This window comes from Callorhinus ursinus, unplaced genomic scaffold (assembly GCF_003265705.2).
Source record: "Callorhinus ursinus isolate GAN/ISIS: 27379988/994484 unplaced genomic scaffold, GSC_fseal_2.0 scaffold9, whole genome shotgun sequence".
Classification (NCBI taxonomy): domain Eukaryota; kingdom Metazoa; phylum Chordata; class Mammalia; order Carnivora; family Otariidae; genus Callorhinus; species Callorhinus ursinus.
Window position 1 is genome coordinate 44,189,278 of NW_027397071.1, and position 17,190 is coordinate 44,206,467.

Below are 17,190 nucleotides of genomic sequence, written 5' to 3' on the forward strand. Positions count from 1 at the left end.
TCTAGACATAAACTTTAATGGACTTAGAAAGTTAGTCTACAAGGCTAACATTTAATATTCTAACTTTAGAGGAGAAAGGTACTTTATATGGCTTTTTAATGATGAAGGTGAATGACTGTGACAGTCTCAGCTGTTGTAAATGTAGACCCCAAAATAGAACTTGTCTTAAGGGAACTGCAACTTCAATTTATGAAATATGCTTTTCTTTAAAATTCTGAAAAATCCTGGCTCTAGCTGATGGTAAGAAATTGGTTTCTAGGAAGGCTGTATCTCAAATAAAAATCACATACTCTTATCATCACAATTCAGAACACATTGGTTAAATATTATCGAGTATAGTCTTTTATGCTTTCATATAATTATGAAAGTTCAAAAAGTGTTTCTGGAGGAAAAACTGACTCATAAAGAAAAAACACAGCTATAGATTCAATAGATATTAAAGGTTTTTTTGTTTTTTGGGTGTTTTTTTTTTTTGCCAAAAATGTGCAAATCATTTTTTTTTTCATGGGTTGGGAAAGGTTAATATGAAGCTATGTTGTAGCTCATGGAAGCAGAAGTACACATACACAATAGACTGCATTTACTTAACCCCTGTGATTAGTAGAGGACTTGACCCATCAAGGATATTAAGGTTTTAATCAGTAGTTCTCCTCTCTATGAATCAGAGTGTGATCACAAAATATTTTCAAACTAATTGTTGAGTGTCAAATCTTAGGCTTTGAACAATTTGCTATACCTTAACAACTGAGGAATCTACGTGTATCAAAAGAAGAGATTTATCCCTGGCCATTAGAAACTAAAGGAGAGTGGGGAGGAAGACAGGAAGAAGAAGGGACATTGGCAGTTTGATATGATGCTTCCGTGTATTAATGAACTTTAGTTGACAAAACAATGAAATGTAAAATCCATAAGAGATGAACAGAAATAATTGTTTAGAAGCCTAGGAAATTTGACCCTCAAGAGACAGAGATATAAATATGCTACAACTGACCAAAGTCCTCTAAAATTTCTCAAAAATCTGATGCACAGATGTTTAAAGGAATAAACATATAGATGGTGTATATATTTCTTTATTAAACTCTCTTTCACACATTTTTAAATAATGTAAACATTAAAAAAGAAATCACTTGGCTACATTTGTAAAAGATTTATTAATCATTCATTGGAACAACAAGGAGACTGGTAAAACCCATAGAAATTGACTACATGATTGCAAATACCCTAATGGCAATATAATGGAGATGATCCTAATGGATGAACTACACATTGTTTGCCCTTTAGGCTTGCATCCTTCTTTTAGGTCATTTTAAAGGTTTGTTTAGTAGCCAAATTTAAATATATATATATATATATATATATATATATTAACTACCAATATAGAGAATAAATATATACATTATATATATATATATGTTTAGTAGCCAAATAACACAAATATATATAGTTTTCAAGATACTGCTCTTCTGACTTCTAAAAGCAACCAAAAAGTAAGCTATTTATTCCTCTTTATTTGAGATTCCCATAAGAAATGACAAATTGACTACCAGAATATTTTTTATAGTTTCATGCTGATCATAATGCACTATTCTTTTTTGGGGGAAATTTGGATGTAAGTGTTAAAATTATGTTTGGCTTTGGTTACTTTATAATTACAATTTTCCTTTTATTAATTGCTCCAGTATTCCAATTATTTATTTATTTTAAAATTTTATTTATTTATTTGACAGAGAGAGAGACAGCAAGAGCAGGAACACAAGCAGGGGGAGTGGGAGAGGGAGAAGCAGGCTTCCTGCAGAGCAGGGACCCCGATGTGGGGCTTGATCCCAGGACCCTGGGATCATGACCTGAGCGGAAGGCAGATGCTTAGTGACTGAGCCACCCAGGCGCCCCTCCAGTATTCCAATTATTAACAAACAATGAAACATCTCTGGGATGTCTGTCCATTGTGACTGAAAGTACCTTTGCTTCCTGTTCATATCTTCAGCATTCTTGAGCTGAAAAATTTTTCTTTCATTTGATTTTCATATTTTCTCTTAAAGGTAAATGATCACACTCCTTCACATATTGTCTTTTCAGATTTTTGCCTCTTTGAAAAAAATAAAAAAATATTTTTCATTTCTTTTATTTCATGAATTCTTTAAAGCCTATATTTAATATGCCACCTTGAGGGGTAGTGAATATTTGGATTGCTCAGCTTGAACAGTTTACTGTTTCTGTCAGAGCCCCTCCTGGCTTTTCCTTCCAGCTTCATATATAGCATAAAATAGTAGAAACTATTAGAAACGGGAGTAGGGACTGTAGGTGGCTGTGGATTCTTCTTTGTAGCAATTCCTAAAATAGTATCGGTAATCAGCTTTTTGATTATCATCACTGTAGGCTTCCTCAAAGCCTCTTCAATGGTATAATTTTTGACACTATTTCAAAATAATGAACTGCAAAGTGAAGAATTCAGTGAAAACTTTGTCACTTGTGCTAAAATAAGATTTTTGAAGTGAAAAATTATGTTGTTGGAAGCTAGATTCAGTCAAATTGTGATTCTTTTAGACTTAAGTTTTGGTTTTATTTAATGGTTAACACATCGTTGTATAGTTAGACCAGGCTAGAAGTATTGCTCAGAAGTGGCAGTGAACTCAGGAGGTCAAAAAGACCAGTGATAAACACCCAGAAGGCACACAGTTGTGAATTCCTGATACACTGACACTGTGAAGTGGTTCTTAGGCCAAGGCTGTGCATTGGCAGGATAGCGAGGAATGACAAAGAATTTTCTTTTTCACTTTTGAGTCTCTATCTTCCTCTATTAGTTAAAATGTTATAGTGGCAATGTTTTCATTTATTATCTGTGCAAATTTTTAACAGGTGTAAGTTAAGGAAACGGCTCTGCGGTTGTAGACATTTGGAACTAAGAATGTGTTACAGATTTACAGGATGATGACTCGTGTCACTCAGAGTAAAAGCATTGAGACCCACCACGTGGCTGATGAATGGAAGGGAAGCCATTCACACTCAGGCAGAAGATACCTAAGGAAAAGTGGTTCTTGATTCTCTATCTCTTTGCCCATTATCATTTTATAGTTCAGAGATGGAGTCCTTCAGGGGACTGAAGCCACCCCAGTTGGTGTGTCATACAACACTGAACATATTGTGGAGTCTTTCTTGCAGTAAAGGAATAAGCCGATCTTCCCAAGTCCAGGTATCCCACTAAATTCATCATTCAGAGTCAAGGTAGAAATATATTTTTTTTCCACAGAGGAAATAGAGTGAACATATGATTTTTCTCATTCGAAGAGACTTCGGTATACTTCAGTAAACAAAGAAACAAAAGTAAGATATGATTCTTCTTTAATCACTTTAATGTGTTTAGTCCAACATGAAAAGAGGTTGCTTCCTATTTCCTATTAATGAATGTCCTTGGGGGGTTAAATGATAGTACTTTGTTATGGAAATGTCATTTGTATATGGTGATGGGGTTTGATCAACTAGGTTTCAAATATAGGAAGTAGTTTTCTACTCCATTATACTTAAGACAATAGAATTAGTTGCTGACCATGTATAGCTATACTAATTATATTGTAAAGGTGACAGGCAATTAAACAAATGCATATTTGCAATTTTGGGCCTCATGTAATAATCCTTAACTGTTATTATCTACTCACTGCTTAATCTAACTCTGGATTTATTAAAATAGATATGTATTTTTAAATATATATTTTAAGTATATATATATATACATATATATTTTGGTTAATTTTTTATTTTTAAAAAATAACACACTCTAAATTCTGATCTACTAGCTTAATTTTCTGGCATAGTTCTAAGACTTTCAGGTTAACTTGTCTTACTCCTGGAACTCTAGTCTCATCTGTCTGTGGCTTTCTCCCAATTTATTAGAAGGATCTTAGGGAGAATTTAAGTCAGAATTTGCAGAACTTAAGAATCAGCTCTTTGAGTTTACATAATTTCTTCACACACCCAAAAGAGAAAAATGACATGATAAAAGTGTTTTGTAGTCATCTGATTTTCTTTTTTACTTGTCTTAGATTCCCGTGATCTTATCTCTTGTTACCTGGCTTTTTTTCTTTTCCCATCTGAGGGTGTTGACTCCAAACTTCCCTGCTCCTTCCGATCTAGTTTTGCAAACCCTTTCTTTAGTTACCAAAGAACACAGGTTTGGTTCAATTAGCGATGACTATCTCTTAGGGAAACTAGGACTGTATTTGTAGAATATAGTTGTGTCTTTTTTTTTAAGAAAAAAATTAATAAAAAAATGACAAGGATTCAAAATCAGATTTAAATGGGTCTCACTGCAAAAAGTCTGACATGGTCAATTTCCAGGTCCATACTGAAATACCAGTTGCTTTGGCAATCTCAGTTAGATACCAGGGTTGAAAGCATGCAGGTTCTAGGCAGTATTTCTCATAGATGCAAGCATGTTGGAATCTCTAGCCCTGAAGGGCTTTCAGTCTGAAAGATGAAAAAAAATCTATTGTTTTCATGATAGTGTAACAGACGCTTTTGGGGACCTGCCCAGATTCCCTTTATCAAATTGGTGTTCTCATCCTACAGGTGTTGCCGATGGCTCACATCTGACACTTCTCTTGAAAATTACCCTCAGCCTGGAGCCTACTTACTGTGAAATGCTTGGAAGGTTATACCCTCCACCCTGGGAATGTCCTACAGCCAATCCCTGATACCGGAAACCCAAGGAGAAAATACCTACTTACTGTGAAATGTTTGGAAGGTTATTCCCTCCTCCCTTGTGTGGAGGCTGTTTCCCTCTTCAAGGTGAGGAAACAAGACTGTTTCCCTCTTCATGGTGAGACAACTCTGTGGTACCACTCATCGTCCTGAGCACTCTGTGCCATCACGCTTCCCACATCTTTGCCCAGTTTCTTCCTTGCCCTATCCTGCATCACTCCTTCCTTTTAGATTTGACCTGAGAGCATTTCTTCAATTAACTGCTTGCACAACAGTTCCCATCTTGGGCTTTGCATCTAGGGGAACTGACTTTAGGCAAATACAAACTACAAAAGTTAAAGCTCTAGAGTATGTTCTTGCTTGGTAGGGATATGTAGAGTCTATTATTTTGCTTACCAGTGATTCTCTGGAGGCCAGAGCCAGCATAGAATAACTTTGGGGGTGGAGTGGAGGAAACATGGATGATATTGTTATTAAATACATATTTTTGAGATATATCTCAAATATTATGTGGGTAAAAAAGTTTAGATAATATTGCTAGGGGCAGAGACCTGGTAGCTATTCCTTTATATTTATTTTTTGTTTTATTTCTCATAATATTTCCAAGAATTCTAGTTGGTTTATAAACTTTTCAAGCAAGAAACTAGAAATACTATGAGACCCCTGGAATAGCACTTAAATCATGTAGTAGTAACTTCATAAATGGAAAAAAACTTCACACTTCCCAAAGATCTTTTTGACCCTCAGTAATTAACTTTCTTTCATTGATGGGTCTGTTAATTCTTGTTAGTTATTACATAAGGTATTATTTATGAACTAATTTTAAGTGCTTTCATATTTTGATTGAGAAGTGTCTGGCACTTTTTCAGTAAATAGTAACAGATTTAAAAGTCTCTAAATCTTTTCCCACACCATTTTCTGCCTGCATATTTTACTTACTTTGTTTCATGCTAAGTGGCTAAAGTGATGCAGCAGATAGAACATAAACAATGTACAACTCTAGCAACTAATATAACTACTAATATAGTAGCTATGTACTTGGGCTTTAATTTTATTGAAGAATATTTTACTGATTGCTATAAAATATCATAAAGTGATAGTAATCTTAATTCCAGTGATTTTCTAAACCTATTGTTGAATTAAAACATCCCAGTGTTCTTATTTAAAATGGTACTTTTTAATTGCCTTATATTTTTCACATGTATACCCCAGTGATATTTTTGTGAAGAACCAAGCCTGTGTTTAGTTTTATTATATTCTTTCATAAGCTGAAATCCATGTCTTGTCTTCTCTATATTATAATGTCTAGAAGCTACATTATCCTATTGGCTAAAGCACAGTGCCATGCCTTTAAAGAGTTTCATATAAGTGGAATACCTGTGGGAATCCTACTGATAGAAGATTGTGAAGACTACATTTCTATCAATATTTCTGAATATATTCAGGATTTTTTCAACACAAAGAACAGAATATGCAAAAATACATTTTTTATTTAAAAAATCTCACTTTTAATGTCTTCAAAGTGACATTCTGAACCTCAAATTACAATTTGACTAAGATGTAGCTGAAGTAATCAGTTATGTTGTAAAATAATTTATGCTTGGTATTTATTTATTTATTTTATTATTTATTTATTTTTAAAAATTTTATTTATTTATTTGACAGAGAGGTAGAGAGAGAACACAAGTAGGCAGAGCGGCAGGCAGAGGGAGAGAGAGAAGCAGGCCTCCCACTGTGCAGGGAGCCCGATGTGGGTCTCAATCCCAGGACCTGGTGATAATGACCTGAGCTGAATGCAGATGCTTAACTGACTGAGCCACCCAGGTGCCCGCTTGGTATTTAATTTTAAAATTTTAGTTTTATATCTAGGGGCACCTGGGTGGCTCAATCAGTTAAGTGTCCAAGTCTTGATTTCAGCTCAGGTCATGATCTCAGGGTTGTGAGTTCCAGCCCTGCGTCGGGCTCCATGTTGGATGTAGAGCCTGCTTAAGATTCTCTCTCTTCCTCTCCCTCTGCCCCTTCCCCTCACCCCTCCCCCCAAAAAAGAAAATAAAAAAAATAAAAATTTAGTTTTATATCTTAAAAAAGATGTTTTAATCCTTTCCTAACATTAGTCCAAAATGCAGTATGTAAACAGTATTATCTCTCTTGTTCCTAAATGTTACTTTCACATAATCCATATATTCTCCAAATTACTTTGCATTATGTAATCACTTGAAGTAGAATTAAGGATAGGACAGATACATGTTATAGTATAAAATTAATATAGAAATATATAAAATAAATCATATGTGTCTAGTAGTTCAAAATAAAGGAAATGTGTTATAGGCAGTTTAGTATTTATGCAGTAAATATAAATAATATGCTGTATGGAGTTCTAGACAAATGTGTTTTCTATTCTTGATTTTTATATCCATGAAGAACACATGACAAGAGATAGACATGTAGACTGTACCCTTTTCATAAGTAAGAGCATATCTCTGCAACTTTGTGTTTATGAATCACCCAATGCCATGAGGCTGAGCCACCTGGAAGATTATTCTTGTGCTTTCCTAACTTGCCACTGCCAAGTGTGCCTCTGGCAGTTATTATTCCTGGGTAAAGGTATCAAGTAAATGCTTTGATTCCACACATCTAGTCCCTCTTCTCTTAATATTAACCATATACAAATTTTTATTTGATGCAATACCCATCTCCACACAAGGAAAAAGTCCCATTGTTTTTCTAGGTGAGGAAGGGGGGTTGTAAAGTGTTTAAGTCCCGTTTGCAGGCTGTTCTGGCATCTGGAGTCAATCTTTTAGACGTCATATAGGATAAAATAGAGTAAGGTATTCTAAATTTCAGGACATTTATGTAGAGCTTATTGCCAATTATATTTTACATTTGCCATGACTCCAGTATTTTTCCTGGGCTTGGGATTTTACCTGTACTATAGGCAAAGTAAGACATTTAAAAATTTTGAGAACATGGATTTATTTCTCCTATCATTTTTTTGTCTACATGCAGATTGCCCAAATCAGTAGAAATATGGGCAGGATCTATGACATCTGCTGAATGTGGTTATTATGTTCAAACTGTGGAGAATCAGTGATTGTTTGGTCCCAGTGTCCCAGTATGTATATTTTCTGATGTTCAGTGTTTTGAGGATATCTGTAACATGGCTTTCATTTTGATACTATTACTAGATAATTGTTCATGGGACTGTTCATTACTATTTTTAGAGGATATAGAGAAAGGGGCTATGAGTTTTCTTTAATATCTTTATTTTTTAAAAAAAAATTTTACCCGTTTATTTGACAGAGAGAGAGCATACACAAGAAGAGGGAGGAGCAGGCAGAAGGAGATGGAGAAACAGGCTCTCCAGTGAGCAGAGAGCCCAATGTGGGGCTCAATCCCAGGACCCCAGGATCATGACCTAAGCCAAAGGCAGAAGCTTAACCAACTGGGCCACCCAGGTGCCCCTCTTTAATATCTTTAAACTTTAAGAGCTTAGTCCTTTCTCCTTAAATGAGGCAAGGAAGGATATCAGTCCCTGAATGATGAGGGATATCAGTTCCTGAATGATGAGGGATATCAGTCCCTAAACTAAGAGCTTAGTCCCTCTCTCCTTAAATGAGGCAAGGAGGGATATCAGTCCCTGTGAATGCATCATTAAAAATCCACTCATCTTCAGAGTCTTGGGCTGACCTATGAAGTCACTACAATAACATGGTATCAGTTATCCATTTAATCCAGTCTCTTCTTTCTAACAACATCAGGTGGAAATTGTATTAGTCAATTATTTGAATTTGGCAAACATGAATTATTATCCCATGAACATTTAAAAATAGGCAAAGATTACTGTGGTTTGTTCCATTGGCAGAATCACCACTATAATGATACCTTAGTCCAAAAGTTATGTAATTGCTTATCACATTAGTCTCAATTCTACAGGGTATAAATTTGTCATGTGGCTCTTCTGCTAAGTGGCATTTGCAGAGAGAGGCATATATCATAGTGTTTGTTAAGAGAAGAGAATTTAGTCAGATCAATTTGTGTTCAAATCTTTTCTGCCACAGATCACCTGAATGACCTTGGACAAGCTAATTAACCCCTCTGGGCCTCAGCAAAATGAGGGATAATAATACTCAACTAACACAAGTTGTTATGAAGATCAGGTAAGTGTATAAAGAGCCTAATAGAGTGACCAGGAGTATATATTTATTGAGTATAGATACTCAATAAAAGGCTGTTATTTTTATTACTTTTATTATTATCATCAGATTTGTTAGATCAAAATCTTCATCTCTCTGTAGCATATGGCTATTCTGAGAACAATGTTTCCTATGATAATAGACCAGATCATGGCTTCCATCCACTTTATTGGGAGGGCAGAAGCAAGCATTATGTAGGACCATATTCATCTGGTTTTCTACAGTTTTCCCTTTCTAAGTATGTAAAAGCAGTTTTCACCTGGCAGTGAACCCAAAATAATGAACTCCGTGATAAGGGAATAGGGCTGTTTAATTATTAAACCTTGTTCTGACAGTGACATGAGAAGCAGGACTAACTGTGCTCCATCCATTTAGCCCCAGAAGACCATATTCAATTAGGACAACCTTGGGGTGTTTGAGAGGAGTTAAGTTTGTAAGACCAGGTGCTGTTAGAAGCTCTCAAGGTCTAGTACAAAACAGTCCCCATGTCTGGCTTAATCTTGAATTCCTTCTAAAGCCTCAGTTAACTTTTGGACCATCTTAAGTGTTTTCTGCATAATCTCATGCTACCCCAGAATTTAAAAGGGAACTTCTGCCAGACGAACAACACAGCTCACTTTTGTCCCAGCCTTTTGGGGTGACTACTTCACACTTTAGGCTCTCCCTGTCTGACTATATAGCAAGTAATCAGTTTGGATCCTATCTCACAATAGTCCTTGGCATTTGGCTGAAACAGTGGCTCCCATCAATCATAATGAAGAGGATGGAATAAATCTACTGGCTACTTTATATATAAGGTCCTCAATGCCTCAAAGACATTCAGCTATCTTGGATACTTAGAATTTTACAAAGCATTCAAACATTCATGAGCAGTAAGTAAAATAATAGAGTGTACTTCTGAGAATATTTCTAATCCATGAGTTGTTTATTGGAAGAGAATATGTATCATATTAAAGTTTAAGCTATCTGTACTTCTGAAACAAATAACGCAACATATTTTAAGAAAAAAGAAAAAGAAGAAGATAACAGGAGAGGAAGAAAAGGGGAGTATGTCAGAGGGGGAGACGAACCATGAGAGATGATGGACTCTGAAAAACAAACTGAGGGTTCTAGAGGGGAGGGGGGTAGGGGGATGGGTTAGCCTGGTGATGGGTATTGAGGAGGGCACGTTTTGCATGGAGCACTGGGTGTTATGAACAAACAATGAATCATGGAACACTGCACCAAAAACTAATGATGTAATATATGGTGATTAACATAACAATAAAAAATTAAAATAAAAAAACCAAAAGAATCTACCTCTGACTCAGGCAGTATCTGTTGAATTTAAATATCTGTTTAATTTGGTTCTCCTCACCCTCAGCTATAAATTAGCCAACTCATAAAAAAAAAAAGTCTCTTTTTCAGCATTGGAGAGAAGAGTATTTTTTAAGTTCATTTTCATTTTCTGTTTGGCCTTTTTGGTTAGTTTAGGCACTGGGTTCTACTCTAAATTTTATGCAACCACTACAAGAATGGGACATGGGGCTAAAGAAATGCAACTGAATTTCCAAGAGATTAATCCCTTTCCTTGTAAGTGAATTAAGTTCTTGTAATTGTCAGACCCAATGTCTTTAGATCCTCTGTACACTTTTAACTAAATATCCACCATACGTTTGGCGTGACATCAAAAGTAGTCAATAAATTAAGAGCAGTCTTGAAAGTCTTCTGCAGATTTGGAACTTCTAATTACTCTCATCAATTTTGCAATAATAGAGATTCACTTTTCAGATTGTGAAGTGTTTTAGAGAGTAATCAGGTGAAGAAAAGTGCTTTCAAGGGTAAATCTTTCAGTAGACACATTATCAATTCAAGCTTTATATCTGTTGCATTTAACCAAAAGAGCAAATTATAGTATCATAGAAATAGTTCAGTCTCACTAGAGTCATCAAAATGTTACAAATGAGAAATTAAATTAATAGTTATAAAATGTTCTTTTTTGTCATAGTGGAAGAATTACAGGCAATAATTTTAAAGTCTCTCATTTATTCTCTCCTTTAGTTGAAAATAACAGCAGAAAAGCAATAGTATTCAGACCTCTTGACTATTTAGCAATCTGTTCATCCTTAGTTTAAAACATTTATTACCCTGTGCCTTCCAAAAATTATAATGAAAAGGTGTCTAAGCTGGTGAGAAAGGAGAGAAAAACATGTCTTTTGGATTTTAACTCTCTGAAGAATGATACGGTGATTAACTTCTCATTGAAAGAACTTGTGGAGAAGATGTGAAACCAGAGACAAAGAGAAGAGTCAAGATGAATAAGGCATAATGATTGAGGTTTCTAAAAATACCATCATATGTTTCTGATAATTTTGAACTTTCATACTTTTTGTCTTAAAATATATTTATAATTTGTTAAAATTAAGTAAACACTTGATCCTACTAAACCGTGAATATTTTAATTCTACTAGATCAGTAGTTATCCTCAACATCATTTCAAAATAGAAAGGCAGTAGTTACTTATGAACAGACATTGCTAACTGGCATTCCCCGAATTCTATAGGGCTGCCTCATGCACATTCCAACCAGTTGACCAGAGGTATTCCCGTCTATAGCCGCTGGGGATTACTTTCTTGTCCCTACCATCTTAATGTGTATAGTGTGAATAATTCTACCTTATAGTCCAACCTCTTCCTCTCTTCTTTTCGAGAAAGGAAAGGAGGAAGGGCATAAAGAATGTTGGAAAACAAGAAGATTGGGAAGAAGTAGAGGAAAATAGGGGATTACAGGCTCTGTTTCAGGCTATAGAAATCTCCAGAGCAGGGACACCCAGGTTTTTTCAGAAGCACTTTTATGATCTATAATAGTGATGAGGTGAAAGAATCTCTCTCAGGTTGTGATTCAAAGGTAAATAGAGAGCCTGTGGAGGTTTTACTCATATCTAATTTCTGTCTTTTTTCATCATCCCTAAGTTTTGTGATGTCACTTAATGCAATTAAATGTGATGAGGTCAAAAGCAGATAGTTTCAATTATCATCAAATTATAATTAATAATTGATTCAGGGGTGCCTGGGTGGCTCAGTTGTTAAGCGTCTGCCTTCAGCTTGGGTCATGGTCCCAGGGTCCTGGGATCGAGCACTGCATCGGGCTCCCTGCTCCGCAGGAAGCCTGCTTCTCCCTCTCCCACTCCCCCTGCTTGTGTTCCTGCTCTCACTATGTCTCTCTCTGTCAAATAAATAAATAAAATCTTAAAAAAAAATAATTGATTCAAAGCTGAGGGCATTAAACACTGATAGTAGCAGGGTAGGTTATGTAACTCAGGGTAACATTTTTAAAATAAAAAAGTCAGGTGGTCCAAGTCCACAATGGGATCATACAGGCCTGATGGGAGTATGGATGGACAGCATGTTGGATGTTCAGCATGGAGGTGGGGGTGAACTTTTACCCACGGTTTGACAAAGAGCTAAGCATGAGAGGAGCCCCTGATTTTTCTGCCATGGCTAACTTTGATTTTCCCATAGAATGTTTGTTTTCTGTGGTCTTTCAGTTCTATACTTCTAGTAGTGAAATACTTTATCAACATGATTACTTAACAACATTTCAGTCAGTTGGCCCTGGCAATGAAGCATTATTTAATCATTCTGTTACTATGAGGAAACATTATCTGCAGGTAAACTTTTAGAAACAACTTGTTATAAATTGTGTGTATAGTTTTCTTTAAAAAATATATACAATTGCTAACAAAACAAAAAGCAAAACCCAATTTTCCTTAATTTTTTTTCTACTCTTAGGATTTGTCAAGAACTGCAGTGAATTTTTTTCCCCTGTGCTGAAAATGTGCTTAATTGGCTTCATAATTAGCTAGTTTATTAAAGCCCAGTAGATTTTTTTCTGACCTTTTTTTCTGCAGTAAAAGACAGTGTTTTTCTAATTTAAACTGCCAATAAATAAGAAGTTCACTTCTTACCTTGTCAGAAGGTTTAAATGGATTTCCTTGTCCGCTAATTCCACCACTGATACTAAATCCAAGGCCAGGATTCTTTTCTATTCTCACACAAAACTACGTAAAAAAAGACATGAAAAAAGTGATCAGTTATATATCTAAGCTAAATATATTCAATTTAACTGCCTCACAATAGAAAAGATTCACGTTTCACTTAAGGTCTCAGGGTTAGCCTATATTAGTACACAAAAGACAAAATACTTAGTGCTTCTATAGGCATAAGTTATGATTGAAACTAGCTTGAAATTACCTGGGCAAGAAGATATTAGTAAGTATTTATTCATTATCATGTGTAGAAATGCACTTTGATTAGCAGTTTTAAAAAATCAAAAGCTATCCTTATAACAATAACAAAATTGTGCATTGTTTCAGTTACATGCACATATATTATGACCAATTAGAAGAGACTGTATGAATAAGTGAAAGAAAGTTTGCAAATGTATATAGCAAGGGAAAATATGGCATTTAAATAAGTTGCTACTGCTTTCTAGGAGAGTAGTACAATCCATCTCCTTGGTAGGTGATTATATTGTTTAGAAATAGCAGGGTTTTTATTTTGAGAAAGGGGAGAACTTTTGACCAGAGCTCGAGTGAGGGTGGAACAGAGGAAGAATGAAATACTCAGTAATAGAAGTTGTGAGTTTGGCACCAGCTCCCGGAGAGGCAGTTAGAAGCCTTGGAGGACAGAGGAGAACACTGAAAACACAAAGAGGTCAAGAATATGGAGAAACTGTGATAAGGAATAGCTGATAAATATTTAGGACCACGAGGGCTAATATTCTAGTATTCTGTGCTGTATTACCTCCCCAAACCTTAAACCATCGATGAAAGTCTGTTAAACACAAGAGGTTGTGCTTTGAGACCTAGGGGGGAAATGATGGCACCAGGAGTAAATCCACGTCACACTCAGGCTGTAGTAAAGATGAAGCTATTATGAGAGTGAATGCACAATGTAGATCAAGAGTTCAGCAGAAGGGGAATCATTGGCAGGAATGACCTAGAGAGGCGATAACAAACCCAGGAATTCTTTTTTTTTAAGATTTTATTTGTCAGAGAGAGAGAGAGGGAGCAGCAGGGGGAGCAGCAGGTAGAGGGGGAAGCAGTCTCCCCACTCAGCAGGGAGCCCAATACAGGACTCGATCCCAGGACCCTGGGATCATGATCTGAGCTGAAGGTGATGCTTAACTGACTGAGCTACCCCGGCACCCCCAAACCTAGGAATTCTTGATGATCCTGAGCTGGGATATGTATGAGGACCATGGTGAAAATGATATTTTTCCATGTAAAGTGGGATGGGGTGACCCGAGATGATTGAAAGACTTGGGACCCCAGAGGGAGCATATACTTGGTTACAGAAAAGAAGGAAGGAAGGAAGGAAGGAAGGAAGGAGAGAGAGTGAGAGAAAGAAAGAAAGAAAGAAAGAAAGAAAGAAAGAAAGAAAGAAAGACTTTTATAACTTTTAAGAACAGAACAAATACTGGAACTAGGTGAACCAAGTGTTACCAGAGATTAGCAGGTCAAAGATTAATAAGGAGTTAAGAAAAAAAAAAAAAACTAAAGAAATACATTAACATATATTTTGTATTTATATAAATATATACTGGGAAAGTTCTTAAAGGTGATTGGAAATGTTTGCTTTCTTAAGTAGTGTAATGTTTTCCCCAGCAATCTTGCTTAGTTAGCCTATTAATTTGCTTGTGGACAAATGTAAATGCCCAAATGCTTTCTATATTTTTATTTTCAAGATACCTTTAATCCCTACCTCTTAGATAGTTCAAGGCAAATTTGAGTACTGTTCCTGGCTTAATTAGCATATATGAAGAGTCGCTGGGAACTGGATTAATTAGGTTTGGCCGTTTGATGAGACTATCCTTAATTTACTATCATATTTCATAATAATAAATATAATGTTTAACTATTACCTAGTTCACTTGCAACACAGGGGCAAAACAGTATCCACTAATGTGATTTTTATGGCAGAGTCTCTAATGAATAGTTTCTCAATTATAGGTAACTGCAATTACCATAAGTACTTTCCCATATTTTTATTTTAAAGACATGTTTAATTATAACTTTTCCTCTAATTGAGCTGGGTTTGTTAAAACTGTTATCGTAGGGTAATAGCAACTATAGTTTATAATAGTTTTGTATTTATATGGCTCACCATCTGTGGATATGAATGTAAAATAGCTTGATGTAGCTATATTTCAGCTTTATTCAATACACCAGTTTACCTTGTAATCCTTTTTTGTTATCAGTGGTTAATTAGAAAATAGTAAGAAAGGAACTAATATGATTTAAACATTTTACCTTTGTGCTTCCCCAAAAATCTGCATGTTTCCAACTAAATTATTTGAAATTTGGGTTATATCTTTCTAATGTGAAAATTTTATATTGCACAATGAAATATGTGGAAGGTATATACACTTCTGGTTTTCCCCAGGCCACTGTAAAACCTGAACGGAAACATATGCAACAGATTTTATTTACAAAGTAAATTGCTGAGAATACTTTCTAGTGGTTCTCTTTCAAGGCACTGACTATATCTATTTTATATTATTGTCAATCTGGAAAGCACTAAAAATCTAAGGGAAGCAAATTTCATATGTGCCAAGTATGTGAAGAACTGCCTCAATATATTTTTTAATAATAGAAATAATAAAGATGACACTGTGGTTTTATAAATGTGACAAACAACCATAAATTCTGATCTGAAGCTAGACTGCCCTTGGGCATGCTATGGTATGGCTAATAGGTTGTGTTGTGACTGTTGGGTCCCATGAAGCATGTCAGAGAGAGTATTCATCTCACATACAAGGAGTTCCACCTGCCTGGTAACGGGGCCATAAAAATGTAAGAGGAGAGAATAGCTCACAGCCAAGAAGCAGTCAGAAACTAAAGAGGATTAGCAAAGAGGAAATACAGTGTTCTAGCCAAAGGTCAGAACTAAGAGGCTAATAAATAGCTTATTTAATGAAAATCAGCATTTCAATTTTCTATTAAGATACTGATTTCAATGAATGAAATTCCTGGCTGAAAATATAAATAACAGGCTGGAAGTCAAGGTTGTATTTGCTTCTTTGAGAATCTGCTCCCATCATTTGACTTGACTTCATGCTTCTGGTCTGTGTCAATCTTGCTCAAATTAAAATACTGGGTCTTATTTTAGAGAGGCTATGATAAAATGGATTGTTATGTAACAGTGAGGCCCTGTGACAGTTGTAATCTATAATCTCTTGAAGGTAGTTATCTGATTTGGTCTTGCAATGCTCTACAATCTAGTGGCAAGAACAAAGGAAATGGTAGCACTTGTGTGTACATGTGCACATACAAATAACACACACGTGTGTGTGTGTGTGTGTGTGTGTGTGTGTGTGTGTGTGTGTTGGGAGGTATAATTCAGGATTAGGGAACTGCATTCCAGAAAAATATTCGGTGATGCTGTAAGGAACTGATTTACTATGATATGTTCTAATTACCATTGTCTTTCCTAGCAGTATGTATAAAACTTTTAATGGATACCTTTGCTTTTGCTGTCTAAGATCCATTCATCCTAATACTGGAGCTCTAACCTTAATTTCTCTTTGAATAATCACCCACTTCTTTATTCTCAGCCTGTATGCTTTGGATCAATCATGTTATCTAGGCCTAAAACAAAGCACTGTATCCTCTAGAAATATGATTGTTTACAGGATGGGCAGGTAATCCAATCAAAAAGGAGTAATGAGATGCCTACTAGGATTTCCAGGAAGGAGAATCTTGCTCTCTCTTGCTAGTTTTAAATCTGAGAGGGTCTGGAGTTTCTGACCTATTTTTTTTTTACCATGATGGGAAAGCCTTTTTGAGATAGGAACCAACCCACAGACAGGTCATGAGCCCACTTTAAGCCTCATCTGAAGCTTGCCCATCCTGGAGTTTCAGCTAACTGTATATGAATTAAAACCCGTTTTTTTTTGCTTATGTCTTATTAGGTTGAGTCTCTTATAATCAAGAGGCCTACTTGGTAAAAAATCAAGGGTAAACTGGCTTATTTGTTATAAAAGAATTGACTTTTCTTATCTTTTACTTAAAAAAAACCCAAAATATAGTTGTTTGAAAATCTTTTTGGGAAGTGAAATAAGCAGAACCTCAAAACTTCTGTACTGATGGAGATCCAAGATGAGATTTTGATCTATTGGAGGGTTGTTAATTATTGAAACACCAAGAAGGAACCTTGTAATCAAGAACATTAAACTTCGAGGCCATTTCTAGGCCTGACTCCTAAGAGTAGTATCAGAGAGTATTAGTGAAGAGGCATCTACATCCACATGGATTTTTATG

General features: G+C 35.5%; 1 protein-coding gene across 6 annotated transcripts in view; it reads right to left on the bottom strand.

Annotated features, from left to right (window-relative positions):
- LRRC7 (leucine rich repeat containing 7) overlaps positions 1–17,190 on the bottom strand; it is a 933,028-nt gene that overhangs the window by 22,411 nt on the left and 893,427 nt on the right. For all 6 annotated transcript variants that reach the window (XM_073896539.1, XM_073896538.1, XM_073896541.1 and 3 more), the window contains one exon: positions 12,835–12,927. In XM_073896539.1, the coding sequence (XP_073752640.1) occupies positions 12,835–12,927 (93 nt within the window). The remainder of the gene's footprint in view (positions 1–12,834; positions 12,928–17,190) is intronic.